Here is a 22,611-nt window from a genome sequence, read left to right on the forward strand (position 1 = left end):
AAAATAAACAAACATTATTTTACGTTTCATGAAAAGAATATTTTTTTCAAAATAAAATTTAGTTCATATTTGAAAAAAATAATAAAAATGATTTATTAAATAAGAACTTAGATTTTATTTGTAACTTTTGTTCTAGTGAGAAAAAACTAACTGTTTGTATGATTTTTAACGCGTTAATAAAATAACTTTAATTACAAAGCGGTACTTGAAAAGACGCTAGTGACGCAATATAACTTCTAACGATGCAAAATATATTTGCTGAGTTGAGTTACTTAGAAATGCGTTACGCGTTTTCGCTACGCAGCGAAATCTCGTAACAAGGCCTGACTTGCTCTCTACTCCAACTACAGATCACAATGTCATCAGCAAACACTATAGTCCAAGGGGACTCCTGTCTAACTTCGTCCGTCAGTCTGTCCTTGACAATTGCAAACAGGAAGGGACTCAGGGCTAATCCCTGATGTAGTCCTACCTCCACTTTAAACCTGTCTGTCATTCCTACTGCAAATTTCACTGCTGTCACACTGTTCTCATACATATCCTGCACCACCCTCACATACCTTTCCGCTACTCCTGACCTCCTCATATAATACCACAGCTCCTGTCTCGGAACGCTTTCATAAGCCTTCTCTAAGTCTACAAACACATAATGTAACTCCTTCTGTCCTTTCCTATACTTCTCCTTTAACACTCTCAGAGCAAACATAGCATCTGTGGTGCACTTAGCTGGCATGAAACCATACTGCTGCTCACAGTTCTCTACTTTTCCTCTAAGCCGAGCATCCACTACTCTTTCCCAGATTTTTAAGCTGTGACTGATCAACTTTATTCCCCTGTAATTACTACAGCTCTGAACGTCATGCTTATTCTTGAAAATTGGCACCATTATGCTATGTCTCCACTCCTCAGGCATCTTCTGACCTTCCAAGATTCTGTTAAATAACCCTGTCAAAAACTCCACTGCTATCTCTCCCAAACATTTCCATGCCTCCACTGGAATATTGTCCGGTCCAACTGCCTTACCACACTTCATTCTCCGAATTGCAGCCCTTACTTCCTCCTTGCTCACCTGGGGAACCTCCTGATTCACAACCTCTGTCTCTTCTAACCTTCCTTCCCTATCATTCTCTTGATTCATCAGTTCCTCAAAATACTCCTTCCACCTTCCCAAGGCATTCTTTTCACTAGACAACAGATTTCCATCTTTATCCTTACTCATCCTAACCTGCTGCACATCCTGCCCATCACGGTTTCTCTGTCTGGCCAATCTGTACAGATCCTTTTCCCCTTCCTTAGTGTTCAACTTCTCATACAGATTTGCATTTTCTTTAGCTTTGCCACTGCTCTCTTTGTCTTGCCACACATCTCCTTGTACTTCTGTCTACTTTCTTCATCTTGCTGAAAATGCCAATTCTTTTTAGCCAACTGCTTTCCTCTTAAACTTTCCTGAACTTCCTCATTCCACCACCACGTCTCCTTGTCTATCTACTTCTGTCTTGATGTCACACCAAGTATCTTCCTAGCCACATCCCTCACTGTATTTGACATCCCTTTCCAGGTATCCAGAACACCACCACTCAGTGCCTGTCTCACCTCATCCCTTCCACCACTTGATCTTAGGTTCTGCTCTCACTCTCTTCTTCTTCTTCACCTCCAAAACCATCTTACCTATCACCATCCTATGCTGTTTAGCTACACTTTCTCCTGGTACCACCTTGCAATCACTAACCTCTTTCAGGTTTCTTCTCCTATAGAGGATATAGTCGACCTGTGTGCCTCTTCCCCCACTCTTATACGTCACCCTGTGCTCTTCCTTTTTCTTAAAATAAGTGTTAATTACAGCCATCTTTATCCTTTTAGCAAAATGTACCACCATCTGTCCTTCTGTATTCCTTTCGTTAACCCCATACCTACCCATCACTTCCTCATCATCACTGTTCCCTTCACCAACATGTCCATTAAAATCTGCTCCAAGAATCATTATCTCTTGTATAGGAACCTGCAGAACAACTTCATCTAAAATACAAAAATGAACAGTAAAATACAAAACAAATTTAATATAAAATTAATTATACTATACATTATAATTTTATATAAATAAAAGTATAAAGTATAATAACGGTATGGTAGGTCATTTCTAAACCATTTATATACTTTTTATTTATAGACTATAAATAAAAAGTATATAAATGGTTGAAGAAATGACCTACAATACCGTTATTATACTTTATACTTTTATTTAAATAAACTTATGATGTATAGTATAATTAATTTTTATCTAAATTTGTTTTGTATTTTACTGTTCATTTTCTGTTGATGAAGTATATTGCAGTTCTCTTATACAAGAGATAATCATTCTTGGAGCAGTTTTAATGGACATGTTGTGAAGGGAACAGTGATGATGAGGAAGTGATGGGTCATCATAACGAAAGGATGCAGTAATCGTAAAGATGGCTGTAATTAACACTTATTTAAGAAAAAGGAAGAGCACAGGGTGACGTATGAGTGGGGGAAGAGGCACACAGGTCGACTATATCCTCTATAAGGAAAGAAACCTGAAAGAGGTTGGTGACGGTATACACAGGAGAAAGTGTAGAGCTAAACAGCATAGGATGGTGATAGGTAAGATGGTTTTGAATGAGAAGAAGAAGAAGAGAGTGAGAGCAACCTTGGTGGAAGGGATGAGGTGAGACAGGCACTGAGTGGTGGTGTTCTCAACTCTGGAAAGGGATGTCAAAATAGTGAGGGATGTGGCTGGAAGGATGCTTGGTGTGACATCAAGACAGGAAGTTAGAATAGGAGACGTGGTGGTGGAATAAGGGATGTTCAGGAAAGCTAAGAGGAAAGCAGTTGGCTTAAAAAATGAGCATTTCCAGCAAGATAAAGACAAGGAGATGTGTCAGCAAGAAAATGCAAATCTGTATAGAGTTAAGGAAGGGGAAAAGGATATTGTACAGATTGGCCAGACAGAAAAAGAAAGGATGATGGGCAGGATGTGCAGCAGGTTAGAAAGAGAGTAAGGATAAAGATGGAAATCTGTTGTCTAGTAAAAAGAATGCCTTGGGAAGGTGGAAGGAGTATTTTGAGGAACTGATGATACGAAGTGGTAGGAAGGAACAGAGGTTGTGAATCAGAAGGTCCCAGGTGAGCAAGGAAGATGAGTACATTAAAAGAATGAAGTGTGGTGAGGCAGGGTCAACCGCATTCACAGTGGAGGCATGGAAATGTTTCAGAGATGGCATTGGAGTTTTTGACAGGATTTTAACAGATCTTGGAAGGGCATTGCCTGAGGAGTGGAGACATAGCATAATGGTGCCAATTTTCAAATTTAGCATGACGTTCAGAGCTGTAGTAATTACAGGGGAATAAAGTTGATCAGTCACAGCTTAAAAATCTGGGAAAGATAATGGGATGCTTCGGCTTAGAGGAAAAGTAGAGGAAGCTGTTGACAGTATGGTTTCATGCCACTCACCACAGATGCTATGTTTGCTCTGAGAGTGTTAAAGGAAGTATAGGAAAGGACAGAAGGAGTTACATTATGTGTTTGTAGACTTAGAGAAGGCTTATGAAAGCGTTCGCAGACAGGAGCTGTGACCATGAGAAGGATGGTAGCGGAAGCTTCATGTGAGGTAGTAGGGTTGTCTATGAGAACTTAGTGTGACACACGAAATTTGCAGTAGGAATGACAGACAGGTTTGATAAGGATTACATCAGGGATTAGCCCTGAGTCCCTTCCTGTTTGCAATTGTCAAACTGGACGAAGGTACACAGGATCCCCCTTGACTATAGTGTTTGCTGATGACATTGTGATACTGTAGTTGGAGTAGAAGACAAGTCAGGCCTTGTTCAAAATTGGTGCAAATGCACCAAAGCACGCCAACGCATTTCTGAGTAACTCAACTCAGCAAATATATTTTGCATCAGTTGAAGTTATACGTACCACTAGACGTCTTCAGAGTACCGCTTTGTAATTAAAGTTATTTTATTGAACGCGTTTGGAGTTTGAATTAGAACTAATATGAACTAAATTTTGTTTGAAAAAAATATTGTTTTCATGAACGTAAAAATATTGTTTAGTTTTCTTATGATTTTACAGTTGGTTTTTGATTATTTTTTATTAACTGTTAATAAATTTTTTCTTATTTAATTTGTGAACTCTTTTTAATAATGTTTTTAACAATAAAGAGTTTTTTTTTGTTATTTATCAGTTACAGATAACATACTCGTGATCATAATTTATTTTCATAAATTAAACAAACGTCATACTTACCGTTATTGAATTAACAATAAACAAAATATCTTATTAATAAAATATTTACATTAAAATGAATCGTATTTTAAACTATTATGACAAAAAATAATTTTTACATTTAAAAGGAATTTATATATTTATACCTTAATAAAAGCTAAAACACTTTACTTTTTTTAACTTACTATGGACAAAATATTAAACAAACTGTTTTTTTAACAAAAAATCTATTAGTTTACAGTTGTGAGTTTAAATGCTTTTACTTACGACTTTATTTCTTCAGAATAAACATCACATAATCGATATCAAAAGATAATTAAAAATATTCTAAAAGATATAAGTTTTTTGCGTAACGCAAAACTGCTGAGAACGCGTAGGCAAATCGCCTTTTCGCAAGCAGAAATCTAACTGGTAACGCTTCTTAACAAGGCCTGGCAAGTGGAGGTAAACTTGGAAAGAGATTAGAGGGTATCTTTGGAAAGCAGGGGAATGAAAGTGAGCAGGAGTAAAACAGAGTACATGTGTGTGAATAGAGGCAGAATGGTGGACAGGTCCACAGTTACAAGGAGTTGATTTGGTAAAGATTGACAAGTTTGTAATGGAGGAAGTGAAAGAGAGGTAAAGAAAAATGTACAAAGAGTCTGGTGTGATCTGATGAAGGTGTACGCTAGAATGAAGGGTGGGGTCTCAGGACAGTAGTGAGACCTGCTATGTTGTATGGTGAAGCAGTGGCACTGACAAAGAGACAAGTGAGGGAGATGGAGATGTTAGAGATGAAGATGTTAAGATTCTCATTTGAAGTGACGAAGGATAGGATTGAGAATGAGTCTATTAGAGGATCACACATGTAGCATGTTTTGGAGATAACAAGTTCAAGATTGAGATGGTTTGGACATATACAGGACAGGAGAGCTATATTGACCAGGAGCTGGGGATGGAACTTCCAGATAAGAGGAGGAGAGGTAGATCTAAGAGGAGGTCTATGGATGCAGTGGTAGAGGATATGAGGCCGTATCATGAAGATGACAGGATTAGATGAAGTTGATGTATATCACGCCCTAAACGGGAAATGCCGAAAGAAAAAGAAGAATAAGAAATGTGATTTTAATTATTGGAAAGGTCGAATTTTTTAAAAATTTCGAAAAACAATGAGAGAAATGACATGCAATTACCAAGATTTTTAAATTAATTATTTTCTACTGATTACTACAAATTATTAAAATGAAGAAAAAAATTATTGAAATAATAAGACCATATAAAGAATAAATATAGAAAATACGTACATGTAGTATAATTATATTATATGGGCATAAAGGTTGCATGAATATAACAACTGTATGCACATATAATATTTATACTTATTTTTTACCAAAATTACAGCAGTAGTTAAACTATTATTGTACTATTGGCACAAAACAACTACAATCCAAAATTTATATAACAACAAATTAATAGAAAATTTTCTATTAAAAATAAATACCTGGACAAGGTACTCCACTATTACAAATCATAGTTTGAGAACTAGGCCTAGCGCAATCTATCAGCGCAATCAATCTCCTAATCTAGACCCCTAGACAACAGAATAGTCTGAGTTTGAAATGGAGTTGTAGCAGGATTAGACTGACATGATTCAGAGCAACTATTCCATGCACTCCATGCACCATAAGTACCTGTTTTAATTAAAAAAAACCATTTTAGAAAATTCAAATATCAAATATCTTTATAAAAATATTACTTTAAGAAAAAATCTTACCTGAACAAGCAACATTAATATTACAAGTTTGTTGATCACTTGTAGTGATACCAGGACAACCCTTATAGTTAGGATCCCATGTTAAATACCGAATGCATATCTGACTTCTTGTTTGAAAAGGTACAGTAAAAAAATTGTTACATATAGAAGAACATGCGCCCCAAAAACTCCAATCTGATATTGTTCCTGATAAAATTGTATTTTTTTTTTAAATAAGCCATATAATGCAAGTAAAACAAGTTACAAAATATAAAAAGATAAAAACCTAGTTTAATTTTTATTTTTTAAATTATTTCAAAAATACTACTTTACATTAATTTTTGTTGATCAACTGACTATTTCAGTATTTGAACATAAACCTGGACAATAAACTTGCTCATTGAAATTTTGAGTATCAGTCAGCACTGCTCCATTACAATTGCCATTAAAAGTAGCACCAACACATTGATGATTTCTTGTCTGAGTAGGTAAAGTGAAAATTAACTGACAACTTGCTGAACATGGTCCCCAGCACTAATAAAACCTAAAATTAAACAAGTAAGGCATGCAGTAACAAACCTAACTACAAACAGGCTTTTTTCTGAGAAGTCATTTAACTATTCCGAAAACTGTTTAGGTCACGGAAACTTTCTAAAAATTTGTACTCTTTAAACATAAAAAATAAAACAGAATTTAAACAGAAAAATATAAACCTATTGTTTCTAGAGAAAAGCTGGTAAAAATTTTAATTTAAAAAATTTCCCTTAAGTTTCTCAAGAAGTGGTGAAAATGATAGTTTATCTTAAATTAAATTAATTTTTTTAAAGATAAACTATCATTTTCTCCATTTGTTGAAAAAGTTTCGGAAATTTTTTTTCTTCTTAAAACATGAGTCCACTCACGGTTATCCCATTAATTTTTTTTTTTGATTTTGAAAGTAGTCCATTAGTACATTTCAAAACTATCAACATTTAAATCCTTTAATGGTAGCTTTTCAAGAAAACTTAGTTTTATAAATAACAATGTTTTAATATTAAAATAATATTTTTCCATCGGTCATTATAATTGTTTACTTTCTGTAATTGCAACCACGCTATTAGTGATAATAATATTTATTAGTTTCCGATAGGCTTATATTTGTTGTTAATAACAGAATTGAATAATAATAAAGGCTTTAGTAATAACAGCGAGTATAATAATAAAATTACTGTGTATTTCAATTTGAAATATGCAGTAATTAATTTAAAGTAAGTAATTAATTTGAAAATATAAAAATTATTTCTCAAGAAAAGAAAAGAAATGCCATACTTTGCTAAAGATCATAACGAGTTTTTAAAATGATTTTGTATATGATGTTTGAAAAAAGGCAATGATTTAAGATGCAGTCAAACTAAATGCAGTAATTCATGCCCACAACAAGGAAAAAGTTATGAAAATCTTATCAAGAGATTTTTTTGGAAAAACTTCTCTGTTGAAAACCCTGATCTGCCTAAAATGTTATGTTCAAATTGTAAAAAAAACCTAGTGAGTTTACAAAAAGCAGATTCAAAAAGCTTTTTAATCACTGTCATCGACCTAAGTACGAAGGTATGTTTTTTCTAATAAAAAATAAGCCAATAAAAACTAGCTAATTTTTCCATTATTATTATTTTGCTTATAAACAATATTACGTTTGTATTTAAAAAACTAATTTCTTGTTACTTTTAGGTCTTAATACTAGAGTTATTTGAGGTGGGAAATGTGAATGTTTTATTTGTGTTAATGGGCGTACAAACGGTACTAAAATGGCAACTCCTCCACCAATGGTTTTATGTGAAACTAATAAAGATATAGATCACATTCAAAATAATGTGAATATTTCTGAAACCAATGAAAACTTTGTTCTTTGCAAAAGTTGTTTTCAACTTATAGGAAAAGGTATTAAACATCCTTGCACAAATTTAGCTAAGCAAAAGAACTTGGCGCATATTGTACAATCTACCTCACCTGGGCGTACAAACGGTACTAAAATGGCAACTCCTCCACAACTCCATTGTACAATCTACCTCACCTGTAACTAATGCGGTAGTGGTGTAGTGATAGAGCGCTTGCTTCATAAGCGAGAGGTTCTGAGTTCGATTCCCACCACGTTCCTGGTAGTACCGTGCTCAACTTGTTTGAAACATGAACCTTGACTAAGTATTTAGTAACGTAGTTAATCCTCCGTTATTGACTGGAAATGTAACAATGAAGATCTTATCAATTGTCAATATACCAGACTTACATATTTTGCTAGACATAGTAGACAAACTTCTCAAACTAATTGAAAAAAATTGTTTGAGAGCACTAATCAAGGATTTCATTTTGTCAACAATTAATCTTGCCAGAGTACATTATCAAGATAAACACAGGCTAGAAGGAAATGGATCCAACAAGTTTCTAAGAAACTTGATCTTTTTTAAATCTATTTGAATGAGCACAATATTGTTGGTGGAAAGTATATGAAAGCTTTGACAGACTTAAGTGATGTTGTACATGGGTGTTTCAGGAAAACATTAAATCCAAACTACTCTGAATATATTAAAAGACACAAAGTTTCAAAGATCTTGGTACAAAGTTTCACCAAGTTTAAGAGATCCGGGTACAAACATTACTCTTAAAGTTCATATAGTGGAGCCTCATGTGAAAGAGTTTATTATAATGAAAGGAGGAAAGTGTGTATTTAAAAACATTTTAGATTTTTACATGTAAAAGTATTAATCTTCAATATTTCCAAAGATTTAGGGTATTGGACTGAGCAATCATTGGGATCAGTTCATCAAGACTTCAAAAAATTTTGGGAAATATGAAAGGTAAGACAACACAACGCTAATTTCAATGAAGTTTTGCAAAGAATTGTCTGCATGTACAACACAAGGCATTTATAGTTAAAGGAATACGTAAAAACAAAATATATATGTACATATATATACTTTATAACTTTAGTCAAATGTAGTATTTATGTATTAGTAAATATTTCTTTTTTAAATAAAAACTATTTTACTTAGAATTATTTATCCCAAATTCAAAAATCATTCTATAAAGCCACCCTATTCCTGTAAATTTATTTTATCCTCCTCAATAAAGAAACTAACTTTTGAAACATTATGAATTAGTCTATATTCAAACTAGAAAACCCAAGTTGTTTTCAGAAATTATTTCTAAATCCGATCCACAAAGTGGCAATACAATAGCACAAATAACCAAACAAATTATATATTGTCAATTAATCCACTCTCAGGGGTCTTTGTGTGAGTCAGAGGGGTAATAATCTCTAGATTAAACAAGTATTGTAACTAAGTTTTCTCGAAAAGCTACCATAATAGATTTTAAATGTTGACAGTTTTGCAATGTAAAAATGGACTACTTTCAAAATCAAAAATAATAATTTATGGGATATGATATAAAGCCTTAAGTCACCTTCAGGGTACCCGTGCACAGCCAGCAGCCCATTTATTTGAGAATATAAAAGAACTTATAGAGAATCAAGGTTACCTATGTACAACTATTTTTTTTAAGTATATTTAATTAGTAATTTAGTAATTTAAATAGAAATTAGAAATAAGAAATAAATTTAAAAATTTATAACATGTTAATAAGTGATTAAAAAGCAATTTAATTTTGTTTTTATAATTATATAAAAAAAATCACCTTGACAAGATATTCCAGTATTGCAGATTTGAGTTTGAAAGCTTGTTCCAGGACAACCACTATTCAATGTAGCACCAAGACATTGCCAAGTCTGAGTTTGAAATGGAGAAACATTAGGATTCAACTGACAACTTTCTGAGCAAGCTCCTCATGTACTCCATGCACCATAATTACCTATTGTTAAAAAAATTTATTTGCAATAGCTATAAATAAATTTATTTTTCCCTGTGGATATATATTTATATTTTTTGCAAAATAGCATTGATAATTAAAACTTATTCTGATACTGTCTTGGAAAACAGTTAAACATGTTTGCAAATATATATAAAAATAACATATCTCACCTGAACAAGGAAGATTTTGATTACAAAGTTGTTGATCATTTAAACTGACATTATTACAGCCTACATAATTTGGATTCCATATAGAAGCGCCAGTACAAGTTTGACTTCTATACTGATATGGACCATTGACTTGAGTGTTACAGGAGACAGAACAGGCATTCCAAGAACCCCAACCGCTCAATATTCCTATTTTGATATTTTAAAAATAGTTAATATATCAATCATAGAAACCATATAGACATATTTATCATTATTTGTATTACTAAACAAAAATGTAGCAATTGTTATTGAAACATTTACTAATGAATATAATAAAAATAATTAAATAACATGAAATGCAGATGCATTTGACTACAAGATCTTAAACATAAAATTTACTTTATGTGGGAAACAATTGTTAAAGGAAAAAATTGAATAAAAACGGTTTCTTTTTTTATTTAACAAGTTTTTGTTATTAAATAATGTAATTTTGTTTTGAATATAATAAAATAAACAAAATAGCATTTGAAATGTAGTTGCATTTGACTCCAAGATCTTAAACCTTTTAAATTAGTCTATAAACAAAAAGTATATAAATGGTTTGGAACAGACCTACCATACCGTTATTATATTTTATACTTTTATTTTTATAAAATTATAAAGTATAATATAATTAATTTTATATTAAATTTATACCTTTATTTTGTATTTTATTATTTTGATAAAACCTCAAAAAACATAAAATAAGTTATTTTAATTAAAAGTAATCAAGATTTAAAATCTTGATTACGTGCAATCAAAATAACTCTCCACTATTACAAGCCATAGTTTGAGAACTAGACCCAGCGCAATCACCTCCCAATGTAGCCCATAGACATGGTCTAGTTTGAGTTTGAATTGGAGTAGCAGCAGGATTAGACTGACAAGATTCAGAGCAACTACTCCATGCACTTCACGCACCATAACTACCTGTTTGAATTTAAGAAACCTTTTTAGAAAATTAAAATATTAAATATCTATATAAAAATATTACTTTAAGAACAAATCTTACCTGAACAAGCAACATTAACATGACAAGTTTGTTGATTACTAGTTGTGATACCAGGACAACCCTTATAGTTAGGATCCCATGCTGAATACCCAATGCATGACCAACTTCTTGTTTGAAAAGTTACAGTAACAAGATTGTTACATGCTGAAGAACATGCACCCCAGGAACTCCAATCCGATATCGTTCCCAATTAAATTGTATTTTCTTAAAAAAAGCCATTTAATGCAAAGCATTTCATAAAAACCAAAAAAATAAAAAAAAAACTTAATTTTTTATTTTTAAATTATTTCAAAAATTTTACATTATATTGATTTTTGTTGAAAAACTGACTTTTTCAGAATTTAAACACAAACCTGGACAATAAACTTGCTCATTGCAATTTTGAGTATCAGTGAACACTGCACCATTACAACTGCCATTAAAAATAGCACCAATATATTGACAATTTCTTGTCTGAGTAGGTAAAGTGAAACTTAACTGACAACTTGCTGAACATGCTCCCCATGCACTAATAAAACCTAAAATGTAACTAAAAATATAAGAAAATGCATGCAATAACAAACCTAACTACAAACAGGCTTTTTTCTGAGAAGTTTTTTAAGTATTCTGAAAACTGTTTAGGTCACAAAAACTTTCTGAAAATTTGTTCTCTTTTAACATTTATTATTTGAAGAAAAATATAAACCTATTGTTTGAAGAGAAAAGTTGGTAAAAATGTTAATTTAAAAAATTTTCCGAAAGTTTCTCAACAAAAGGTGAAAATGAAAGTTTATCTTTAATTAAATTAATTTTTTTGAAGATAAACTGTTTTCATCTTTTCATCTAATTAAAACTTACCAGTTGAATATGTTTGCAAATATATTAAAAAAATACAGATATAAAACATATCTCACTGGAACAAGGAACATTTTGATTACAAAGTTGTTGATCATTTAAACTGACGTTATTACAGCCTACATAATTTGGATTCCATATAAAAGCCACAATACAAGTTTGGCTTCTATACTGATATGGACCATTGACTTGAGTGTTACAGGAGGCAGAACATGCACTCCACGAACCCCAACCATTCAATATTCCTATTTTGATATTTCAAAAATAGTTAATAGAGCAACCATAGTAACCATAGTAAAAATATACAATACTTATTTGTTTTAGTATGTTTTAATTAAATTAGCATAATGTTTTATGTTGTTAAACATATTTATAACTATTTGTATAGACATAAATGTAGGGATTGTTATTGTAACATTTTCTAATGAAATACACTGTGTACAGAAAGTTTAAAAGCACTTGTTTTTTTGTATATTATGGTGAGAATAGACTGGTACAAAGAGTAAACCTGATGCAAGGTCCGATATAACCCGATGCAAGGCCCACATTTGTTTTGAAGCCAATTATCAAGAAAAAAAACACAGCTTTGAAAGAAAAAACCCTAAACCGTTGAAATGAAATATCAAACACAAGTAATTAAAGAATTAATGAGAAGAAGGTGTAAATAAAGTTTAAATGCACCTACAAACTTTTTATAATCAAAACATATTAAGACGGGATATGACCCCGTTATTTTTGATACATGTTGTAATCACCTTAGCATTAATTCATTAAGGTTTAAAATCATCATGGTTAGTATTTTAAGCCAGAGTTTAGTCAGATTTCGTGACTAGTATATGCTTTTTTGTTAGTTAATAATCCATCCAGCTCCAAAACTTTTTGATCAGGTTTAAGCCAGATAGTGCTAGTGAAGGCATGAGTTGAATATTACTTTCAGGGAAAAGTTCGATTAAATGTGACATGAAGTATTGCCATATTTTTATTCAACTGAATAACTGAAAATTGTTGCACTGAAACGCTTTTTACACCATACTTTTTTTTGTTTTGGGCGATTGGTTAATGCTAAACGCTTTCTTATGGCATGAAAGAAATTTAAAACATAGAGTTCTAGTCCAACATTATTTTGGTGGTCTCCTATCAGTTTTAAATTTTAGTTAGTCATTAATAAATCCGACATAATATGTCCCATTTTAAATACTAATTTGAATGATCAAAATTTCCAATTGTATTGTAATCATGATACAATTCTTTCTTGCACAATAATTTATTTATTGTCATACAACTATACCTCCACACGCGATCTATCGACTTCTAAACTTAAAGCTTATAATCTTGCTTTTGGGTTGCATCTGGTTAGCTCATAAAGCATGTTTACATTTGTGCTGACTATTTTTTTGGACGCCCAATAAGAGATATATTATTGACACTACCAGTAGATAAGTAATTTCTACATTAAATGATGAAATATTCAAGCCTCAGTCAATTTGTCAATTGCTCATTTTCATTTTATGCATGTTAATGAATTGCCGATTGGTTTTCACTGAGACAGTAATTTATTTGGTTATCATTTTTTTAAAAGATTTATACACATTAAAAAAAAAAGTGTTTGAACTTTTTGTACAAGTTGTAATCTTTTGTACACATTGCTAAGTTCAAACCGAATTCTTTAAAATGAAACATTTTTGAAAGTATACACACTGGTGTTATCAGGATGTAGTTGGGTTTGACCCTGACTACATCCTGATCTCAATCTTGACTCCAACATCTCCAATATATAGTTTATCTTATATGTGAAAATATTGAACTGAATCCAAACTGATTCAAAATGTTTTTTTTTGCCTTTATTTTTTTGTTTAAAGAAAGTCCTTATTCAAGTCGTTATATTGTATTTAACTATTTGTAAATATTTTTTTATTTTAGACAATAAACAAAGCATAGCAAATAATGAAAAAACTGTTAAAATATAACCTGGAAAAAGAACATTACAGTTTTCAGTTTGAGTTAAAGCTTGGCTGTTACAATTAACACCTAAGGAAGCTCCTGAACAGGTACGAGTACTGGTTTGTGTTGGCACAGTATAAACCAGTTGACAAGAAGCTGAACACGCTATGTTGACAAACCCATAAATACACCTGAAACATGAGAAATTGAAAATAAATTTAAAAAAACATGCTTAAAACACCTAAGACTAAAACAGAGAATGAAAATAAAAAAAATCAAAACTTATGATGATCACTAAAATTCCCATTAAATAAAACCTAAACTTTTTTACTTGTAAATTTGTTCATAATAGTACACAACAACATTTATAAAAGAAGTTTCTCAAAAAAATACAAATTTTTCAGCTTTATATTACAACTACACTTATTACTCGTTTTTATTGCATTTGTAACTTCCAATTTATTTTATTTAACAAGTTGATGATGCTGATGTCTATAAGTCATTATTATTTAAAAATATCATTTTTTATGCTTTAAAATTTATTTGAATACTTTTTTACATTTTCACACAAGATATAACAAATCATATATATATATATATGTATATATACACACATCAGGCCTTGTTAGGAGATTTCGCTGCGTAGCGAAAACGCGTAACGCATTTCTAAGTAACTCAACTCAGCAAATATATTTTGCATCGTTAGAAGTTATATTGCGTCACTAGCGTCTTTTCAAGTACCGCTTTGTAATTAAAGTTATTTTATTAACGCATTAAAAATCATACAAACAGTTAGTTTTTTTCTCACTAGAACAAAAGTTACAAATAAAATCTAAGTTCTTATTTAATAAATCATTTTTATTATTTTTCTCAAATATGAACTAAATTTTATTTTGAAAAAAATATTCTTTTCATGAAACGTAAAATAATGTTTGTTTATTTTCTTATGATTTTACAGTTGGTTTTTGATTATTTTATTAACTGTTAATAAATTTTTTCTTATTTAATTTGTGAACTCTTTTTAATAAGCTTTAGGTTGCACATTTTTTTTTTCTTTGCAAAGTTTTAGTTACCGATACTGTGTACAAATCATACAAATCATAACTTTATTATTATTAATTTACCCTACAAATCATATATATATATATGATTTAGAAATCTTTTTGTGCGCCTTACAAATCATATATGTATATATACACACACACACATTCAAAATATGTCTACATTCTCTCCACAAGCCTAATTTTGTTCAACTTTGTTTAGAGAATAACCATACAAAAAATTGGACCAATCTGAACAGTTTTAGAGGTCGCTATGATTTCATCATTTGTTTGACAATACTCAATTTTATAATTTGGTGTAATTGAACATCTATCTCAACACTGGTAAATAAATTAATGCTTGCTGAAAAGCAGATGCTATATGAATTCACTTATATATCTAAAATTTTTTTGTTGTCTATAATTTGGTGCCCAATTTGTAATAGGCACATGCCTGCAGTATTTCAATAAACAATTTATAATGATTATTTTTTTGTTTCTGGTAACAAATAATTTATTTTCTTATACTTATTATTCTTATATCAACAGATTCATCACCACTTATGGCAGTTACTACAAGAAGCTCTGCAAAGGTATGGCTCATTGGGAAGGCATCTAAGCAGCTCTCATCATCAAGATTGGCAACAAAATGAGATGTCCTCCGTTGTCTCCTCTTTCATCATCTGGAAGAGCATCTCACAATAAAGGAGAGCATTCATCATACTATTCAAGAGCTGATTGTTGTGTGGAATAAGGCAAGAATCCCAACACAAAGAATTGATTCTGGAGAAAGAAAACTTCGGAAATTATACGATTCCTATCAGCTTCTAAAAAAGAATCGAGCTACAGACCTAGAAAGTTGTAGAATTAAAAAACAGATGTTCAAGGACACACTTTATGAGCTTTTTGACTTGGCAACTAAAACCGCAATGGAGACAATAACCATTGCTGAAGATAGGCAATTTCTTGCAATGCAGCGAGAAGATGTTACCAGCTTCAGCATGGTCGGAGTTGATATGAACCTACTGGCAAAGGAAGCCAGAAAGAGAGCTCGAGATCAAGCATTTGATGCAAGGTTATTAAAACAGCAACACTCTAGTGGTCCTGTCACAGCCAACATCAGCAGTTCAGAAGACAGTCGAAACAGCAATGATGACCAGAGTTTTGAGATTCTGTCTTCTGCATTGCAATCTATTTCTTCTACACCAAAGCCAAATCGTCTGAAAAGTATTGTGTCAAGCCTAGAAGTTGCTAGAGCTTTGGACAGACTTTACGCTGACTGTTCAAGAGAAAAAAGATCTAGTAGAGCTTGCATTGTTTGTGGCATTAATTTATGGACGTTTTTGGCAAGAAGCTCCCCTGGCTGCAAATGCTCCGTTTAATGATGCTCAAATGCTGAAACAGTTCCAAAAGTATCCAAACCGCACAATCGCCGTTGCAGCTTTTACTGCATTTTCTCGACACCTTTGGTTCTTCTAAGAACATCTTATAGGTATGGCATTTTTTGATACTTGGCTTGATCTGGATGTGAAGAGGGCCATGGTAGTTAACCTCCAACTGCCTAAAACAACTCTAGCACTGAAGAGAGTAGATTCCAAGAATACCGACTTCAACATTTGTGACTATGAGAACCTATAGTTTATTCGAGTTGTTGAGCAGAGGCCAAAAACTTCATTTCAAAAGATCCTAAATATTGGGAAGACAATGAATCATATCAGAAGTTGGCAGAGAGAGTCCAAGAATGAAAGTTGTTAATGACAGCGCGGAACGTGGAATTGCATTAATTCGACAGTACAACGAATCGATTACAAAGGATGAAGAACAAAGTCAGTTCCTACTTCGTTTTGTTCAACGTCACTGCCAGCTATACCCTACTTCATCCAAGGCAGCCATGTTGGCGAAAAATGACAAAATTGTTGATTAATAAACATACATTTTCCAACATATTCACAATATTCTTGCTTGATATTACATTTTTGTTTAAAAATTACGAAACATTGAAATACTTTAATGAAAATTGATCAGATGACCTATATTAATTAGATACTTTGCAAGCATTCATATTTACCTGATTTAAATTGTTACTTTCTTTAATTTTGAAATTTGATATTAAATAATAGTGAAAACTTAAATTTTTTGATTTATTATCATAGTGTTCAAAAAGTCAAAATTTATAGCAACCCCCAAATATTATCAAATTTGCTTCAAATTTGGCTACAATATTGCAAATATTATTAGGAACAAAGGCAGCCTTGTGGAGAAATGAATTTCAATAATTTATAATTTTGGACCACCTTAATATATATATATATATATATATATATATATATATATATATATATATATATATATGTATAAATATATATATATTTTATGTATAAATATATATATATTTATACACACACATACAGATAATTCTAACAAAATTACAGCAGTAATTAAACTATTATTGTATTAATAGTTGTAACTACTATTGGCACAAAACAACTATGAACCAAAATATATAGAGAAACAAAGCAACAGAAAACTTTCTGTTAAAAAAAATACCTGGACAAGGTACTTCACTACTACAAGCCATAGTTTGAGACCAAGGCCCAGCACAACCACCTCCTAATGTAGCCCCTAGACATGGTCTAGTCTGCATTTGAAATGGGGTTGCAACAGGATTAGACTGACAAGATTCAGAGCAACTTCTCCATGCGCTCCATGCACCATAACTGCCTGTTTTAAATTAAAAAACATTTTTAGAAAATTAAAATTTTAACAAACTTTATATAAAATTCATTTTAAGAAGAAATTTTACCTAAAGAAGCAACATTTACATTACAAGTTTGTTGACCACTTGTAGTGATACTTGGACAACCCGTGTAGTTAGGATCCCATGTTGAATGGCCTATGCATGACCAACTTCTTGTTTAAAAAAGTATATTAACAAGATTATTACATACAGAAGAACACGCACCCCAAGAACTCCAATCCGATATTGTTCCTATATTAAAAAATTGCTTTAAAAAATTTAAAAACTTCAATAAAAGTTTTTTCTTATATTTTATAAATTTAACTTTTACTTTATTCATTAATAAAGTAATATAATATAAAATAATATGATATAAATCTAATAAAATATAATTAAAAAAAAAAAAATTTAGTTTATATATTTTTTTCTTTGAGATTTATTTATTAAAATAACTTATTATATATAGATTATTATTCTATCTGTTTTTGTACATTTTCCGTAGAATAATAAATTTTATTCAAACAAGTTTTTCATAAAGTTTAATATTTTGCATAAAAATCATTAAAAAAGACCTAACTATTGTGAATGTTTTTAAATATGTTTTTAAAAAGCAACTACACAATAGTATTGACAAAATAATGCTACTTTTAAAACAGCTTAAATTTTTTCTTACGTATAAACAACTATTTTGTCTTTTTCAATAAAATCAACAAGAATAATCAAGTTATATCTTCCAGTACACAACTTTCGAACTTTTAACTTCTATTAACACACACCCTTTAAACTTAAATCTGACAACAAAACCACTATCCAACATTAAAGTATGTAACACACCTGGAGAAGTCAAAATAGCAAAAAATAAATCAATTTGGGGTAAGTACTTGATAGCTGGCTTGATGACAAAAAAAGCAATCTGCACATCCCTAATTGTTTAACAGGATATCAAAGGTCTTTAAATCAAATTCTACAAGTTAAGGCTGTAATAACCATTATCTTTAGCAAAAATAGAGTGCACAGCCTCTACCACAACTACATTGACTATCTTATATATAAACTCATTAAAATGTTCAACAAATAGACCTTATATCATTATAAAATCAAGTCAAAAAAAAATTGCAGAAAAAAACTTTATAAATGCATATAAACATTACATCAAAAAATGTTTTTTATTAGATATAAATGTTTTTCATTTGTGTATCATTTAAACAAAAATAAAATATTTGTTTTTTATTACAAATGTCTTCTACCAGACAGTAGCAGTTTATAACACCCATGGTAAGCAATCATTTCTGGCCGTTACTTGACCTAGGACCCCAAGACAAGGCATAGTAAATATCAAATTTATTTTCTGCTTGGCATTTTTTTTATACAATTACATAATACTTATGCTTTTTATGAGTAATAAATTAAGATAATACAAAACTTATGTACCAATTTTATTATAATTTTTTTGTAAATATTGTTGCAAAAACTTGAACTTTTTGCATTTCCTGAGTATCTTTTTGCTGTTCCCTAATAAAAATTTGTTTATAAATTTAATATTTTCTTTACCTTGACAAGGAGTACTTGTGTTGCACTCTTGTGTCTCTGATAAAGATCAAATATAAGATCCAAGTCCAGAGGAACATGTTTTAAACCGAGATGTTGTCGGAGAACCACTGTCTAATCTACGGCTTTCTGACATGCACCCAACTACTCCATTCAGAAAATGAGGCTAATGAAAAAAAAAAAAAAACTATTATTATATATAACATTGAAAGCACATTTAAATTGGCAATCTGATGTCATTCTGATTTAGGGAGCTGTTCAGTACATACATTAACTAATGCAAGTAGAACATGGAATAGAGCTCTTGCCATGTTAACTGAGCGCTTGGGTTGGGGCAGCATTAAGATTTTTCATTATTTTTTATTTTTCTGAAAAAAAACCATATAGAAACAATTTTTGTGCGGAAAATGTATATTAACAGTGTCATAAAAAAACAGGGCACCATTATTTATTTTAAAAAACAATTAGATTTTTATTAAAAAAAAAAAATTTTTATAACTTATTTCTTAAATATAAAATTAGAACTACTAACGAACTATATACTTTAATAAAACCAAAAATAATTATCAAAAAATTATTTAAACTGTTGAAACTGCGGAAGAAGTAAAAACTTATATGAAAAAACTAAATACATTTTTTGTAATAAGGTAAAATTGATTGTAGCATTAACTTATTTTAATTTTTGGTTTCCAATGATAGATAATATATTTACATCATTTTAATAATTAAAATTAAAAATTAATCGAAAAAAAAAGAAGGTGATGCCTCAAAATGACAAAAGGTAAAGAAAGAGTTCTTTAAAATTTATATTTCAAATTATAGTTTTTAACTTTATTTCAAATTATAGTTTTTAACTTTTAAGTTTTAAGTTTTTATGCGGTAGTTGTGTAGTGGTAGAGCGCTCGCTACATGAGCGAGAGGTTCCGAGTTTGATTCCCGCCACGTCCCTGGTAGTCCCGACCGCGCTCAACCTGTTTCTCCGCGCAGCGGCCTTGTTTGTCAAGGTTCGTGTTTCGGAGTTAAAGAGTTGAGAGAGGGTTATAACCACAAGTAGCCTCTTCATCTGTAGTGGCCTTCTCGGCCTTGGGGAGGTAAATTATAAAAAAAAAAAAAAAAAAAAAAAAGTGTTACATGTAGTTTTATATTGTTTTTATGTAATATTTTTGTCTTTATAAAGTTTTACATCTAGTTTTATGTTGCTCTTTTGTAATGGTTTTAATTTATCATATTTTCAAGATACAAAATATTCATATTTTTATTTAAATAAAATTTTTTATCAATTTTATGTACAGTAGAAAAATATACTTAAATTGCAAAAATGATAAAGTTAGATGTTACATTCTACTTATACAAAAATTCATCTGTTATGAGTAATTATATAAAAGTTATGTTATATGTATATTATATTAACTTATAATGTGTGCTACTGCTGTGTGTTGTTGTTGTGATGTTGTTTTTTTGTAATCTTTTGAGTTGATAGACATTTGGCTTACCTTCATGCTGGTGTCTTTTATTAAAAATGATAAATAGGTAATTTCATTACTAGATCTCACTGCTTTTAATCATTCACTAAAAGCCAAGACAAATTATTTTGCCATATATACACTTTGTTTTATAAAACTAAAAACTCAATGCAAATACAAAATGTTTTGTTACAAATTATTTTATAAACTAAAAGCCAAGACAAATTGTTTTGTCATATATACAACTTGTTTTATCTTAATTTGATTTTTCGTCTTTAGCTTCGTTCATTAATTGATTTTGCTATAAATATTTTGGAATTATGATGTACCAGCATAAATTATTTTCTAAAAGTTAACATGAAATAATAATATTTAACAACTACTACTCTTGTAAATCCCAACAGCTTTTCTCTATAAGGTGCATTGATTTCATTTTAATATGTTTTTCATATTTATTTACTTATTTGTTGCATTTTTTATTTTAGATTTATCAGATGATGTATTTATGTGGTATAGAAGAACAAAATATTGTAAAGTTTTGTGAATTTTTTAAAAACGCTTACTAATAATTTTTTAAAGAAATAATATTGAAGTTTGCAAAAAAGGTTTACAACATTTTTTTTTTACATTTCTGTGTTTAGCAGTGTGTTTATTATTAGAACTGCAGGTTTTTAATAATTTTTCTTATTATTATTGCTAATTTATTTATTTAGATTAATTTTTTTAAATAAAAAAATTTAGAAGTTAATTTTTTTTTAAACATCACCTTGCTGATATATATATATTTTTTAAATCGTAAGATTATTGTATAATTTATGTTAAATGACAGTTTGTTATATATAAAAATTATTTGTGTGTGCTATTTAGAGTAGAGAGAAAATTATATAGAAAAGATCACAAGATTCTTTTAAGATTTTTTGTTACTACTTTCAATAAAAAACGAAGTTTAAATTGATGATATTAGGCTAGAAGCAGATATTAGTTTAGAAAATGGAAATGTTAATAGGCAAGTTAATCGTCGCAGAAATGAAAGAGATAGGCTTAGGCGAGATGTAATTAATAATCAACAAAATGCTAGAAATACTCCTAGACACAAAAGCATGCATTGTATATCAAGAGGTAACACTATTCCAGATTATAATTATTTAGGTGAAATGAAATATATTTGTCAGCATTGTGGTGCTAAGAAATTTCCTGATGAAACACATTTTTTATGTGGCCATAATGGAAAGGTAGTTTTGTTGCAACCATTTCCACAAGATTTACAAGATTTATTTAAAGAAAATTATGCAGATGGAAATGCTATCTGAACTTTTTAAACTATATTAGAAATTATAATGCCTGTCTTTTTTTACTTCATTTAAAGCTGATGCAGTTCAACCCATGAATCATGGGCCGCCATATTTTAGAATATGTGGTCAAGTTTTTCATCATACAGGAATCTTAGGCCAAATCAAGATGTTCTGAAGATATATTGTCAACTATACATCTGTGATCCACTTGCAGCAGTAAATTTTAGAATGCAACAACATGGTAATGATCTTTGCTTAAATGATTTAATGTTTCGATTGCAAACTATTATTAGTGAAGAGAACCCATTTGCTCTTGCATTTAAAAACATGGCTGAAGTGGAAGATGAAGAAATTCATCGAGCAACTATAGAAGGTCGCTCAGTGTCAGTTGTGAAAATGTCTTTACTTGAAGGGCAAGATAGACATCGCTATAAACTCCCTTCACATAATGAAGTTGCAGTTGTATTTGTTGGTGAAGATGGTGCACCACCTGCTTCCAGGGAAGTTGTTACTTACCCAAGAGGTCATCTCTTACTATATCAAGTATGTCTGCCAACTTAGATCCTATGGTTTATCCTCTATTTTTTCTGAGGGGTGATGCTGGTTGGCATAATCAATTGGTTCACAACGCTGAATGTGCTAGATTGGTTAGAAATCATGTTACATTATCTCAGTATTACATTTACAAACTTTCGGTTAGACAACTTCTTTCTTCAAGCTTTTATGGCAAAA

The 22,611-nt window shown here is 30.6% G+C and overlaps 1 protein-coding gene and 1 long non-coding RNA gene across 2 annotated transcripts; one reads left to right on the plus strand and one right to left on the minus strand.

Annotated features, from left to right (window-relative positions):
• Positions 1-1,594: 1,594 nt before the first annotated feature.
• On the minus strand, positions 1,595-20,694 carry LOC136077064 (coadhesin-like). The gene is made up of 8 exons (XM_065791524.1): positions 20,618-20,694; positions 19,128-19,290; positions 13,827-13,990; positions 11,918-12,103; positions 11,378-11,542; positions 6,003-6,188; positions 5,818-5,919; positions 1,595-2,016 (listed from the first exon to the last, which is right to left on the minus strand). The coding sequence occupies exons 2-8, from the start codon at positions 19,202-19,204 to the stop codon at positions 1,595-1,597; spliced, it is 1,302 nt and encodes a 433-aa protein (XP_065647596.1). The 5' UTR covers positions 19,205-19,290; positions 20,618-20,694.
• On the plus strand, positions 14,986-16,974 carry LOC136076628 (uncharacterized). Its single transcript, XR_010636436.1, has 2 exons — positions 14,986-15,184; positions 15,389-16,974. It is a non-coding gene; the product is annotated as an uncharacterized LOC136076628 (long non-coding RNA).
• Positions 20,695-22,611: the final 1,917 nt, after the last annotated feature.

The sequence above is a fragment of the Hydra vulgaris genome, chromosome 02 (assembly GCF_038396675.1).
Source record: "Hydra vulgaris chromosome 02, alternate assembly HydraT2T_AEP".
Taxonomy (NCBI): domain Eukaryota; kingdom Metazoa; phylum Cnidaria; class Hydrozoa; order Anthoathecata; family Hydridae; genus Hydra; species Hydra vulgaris.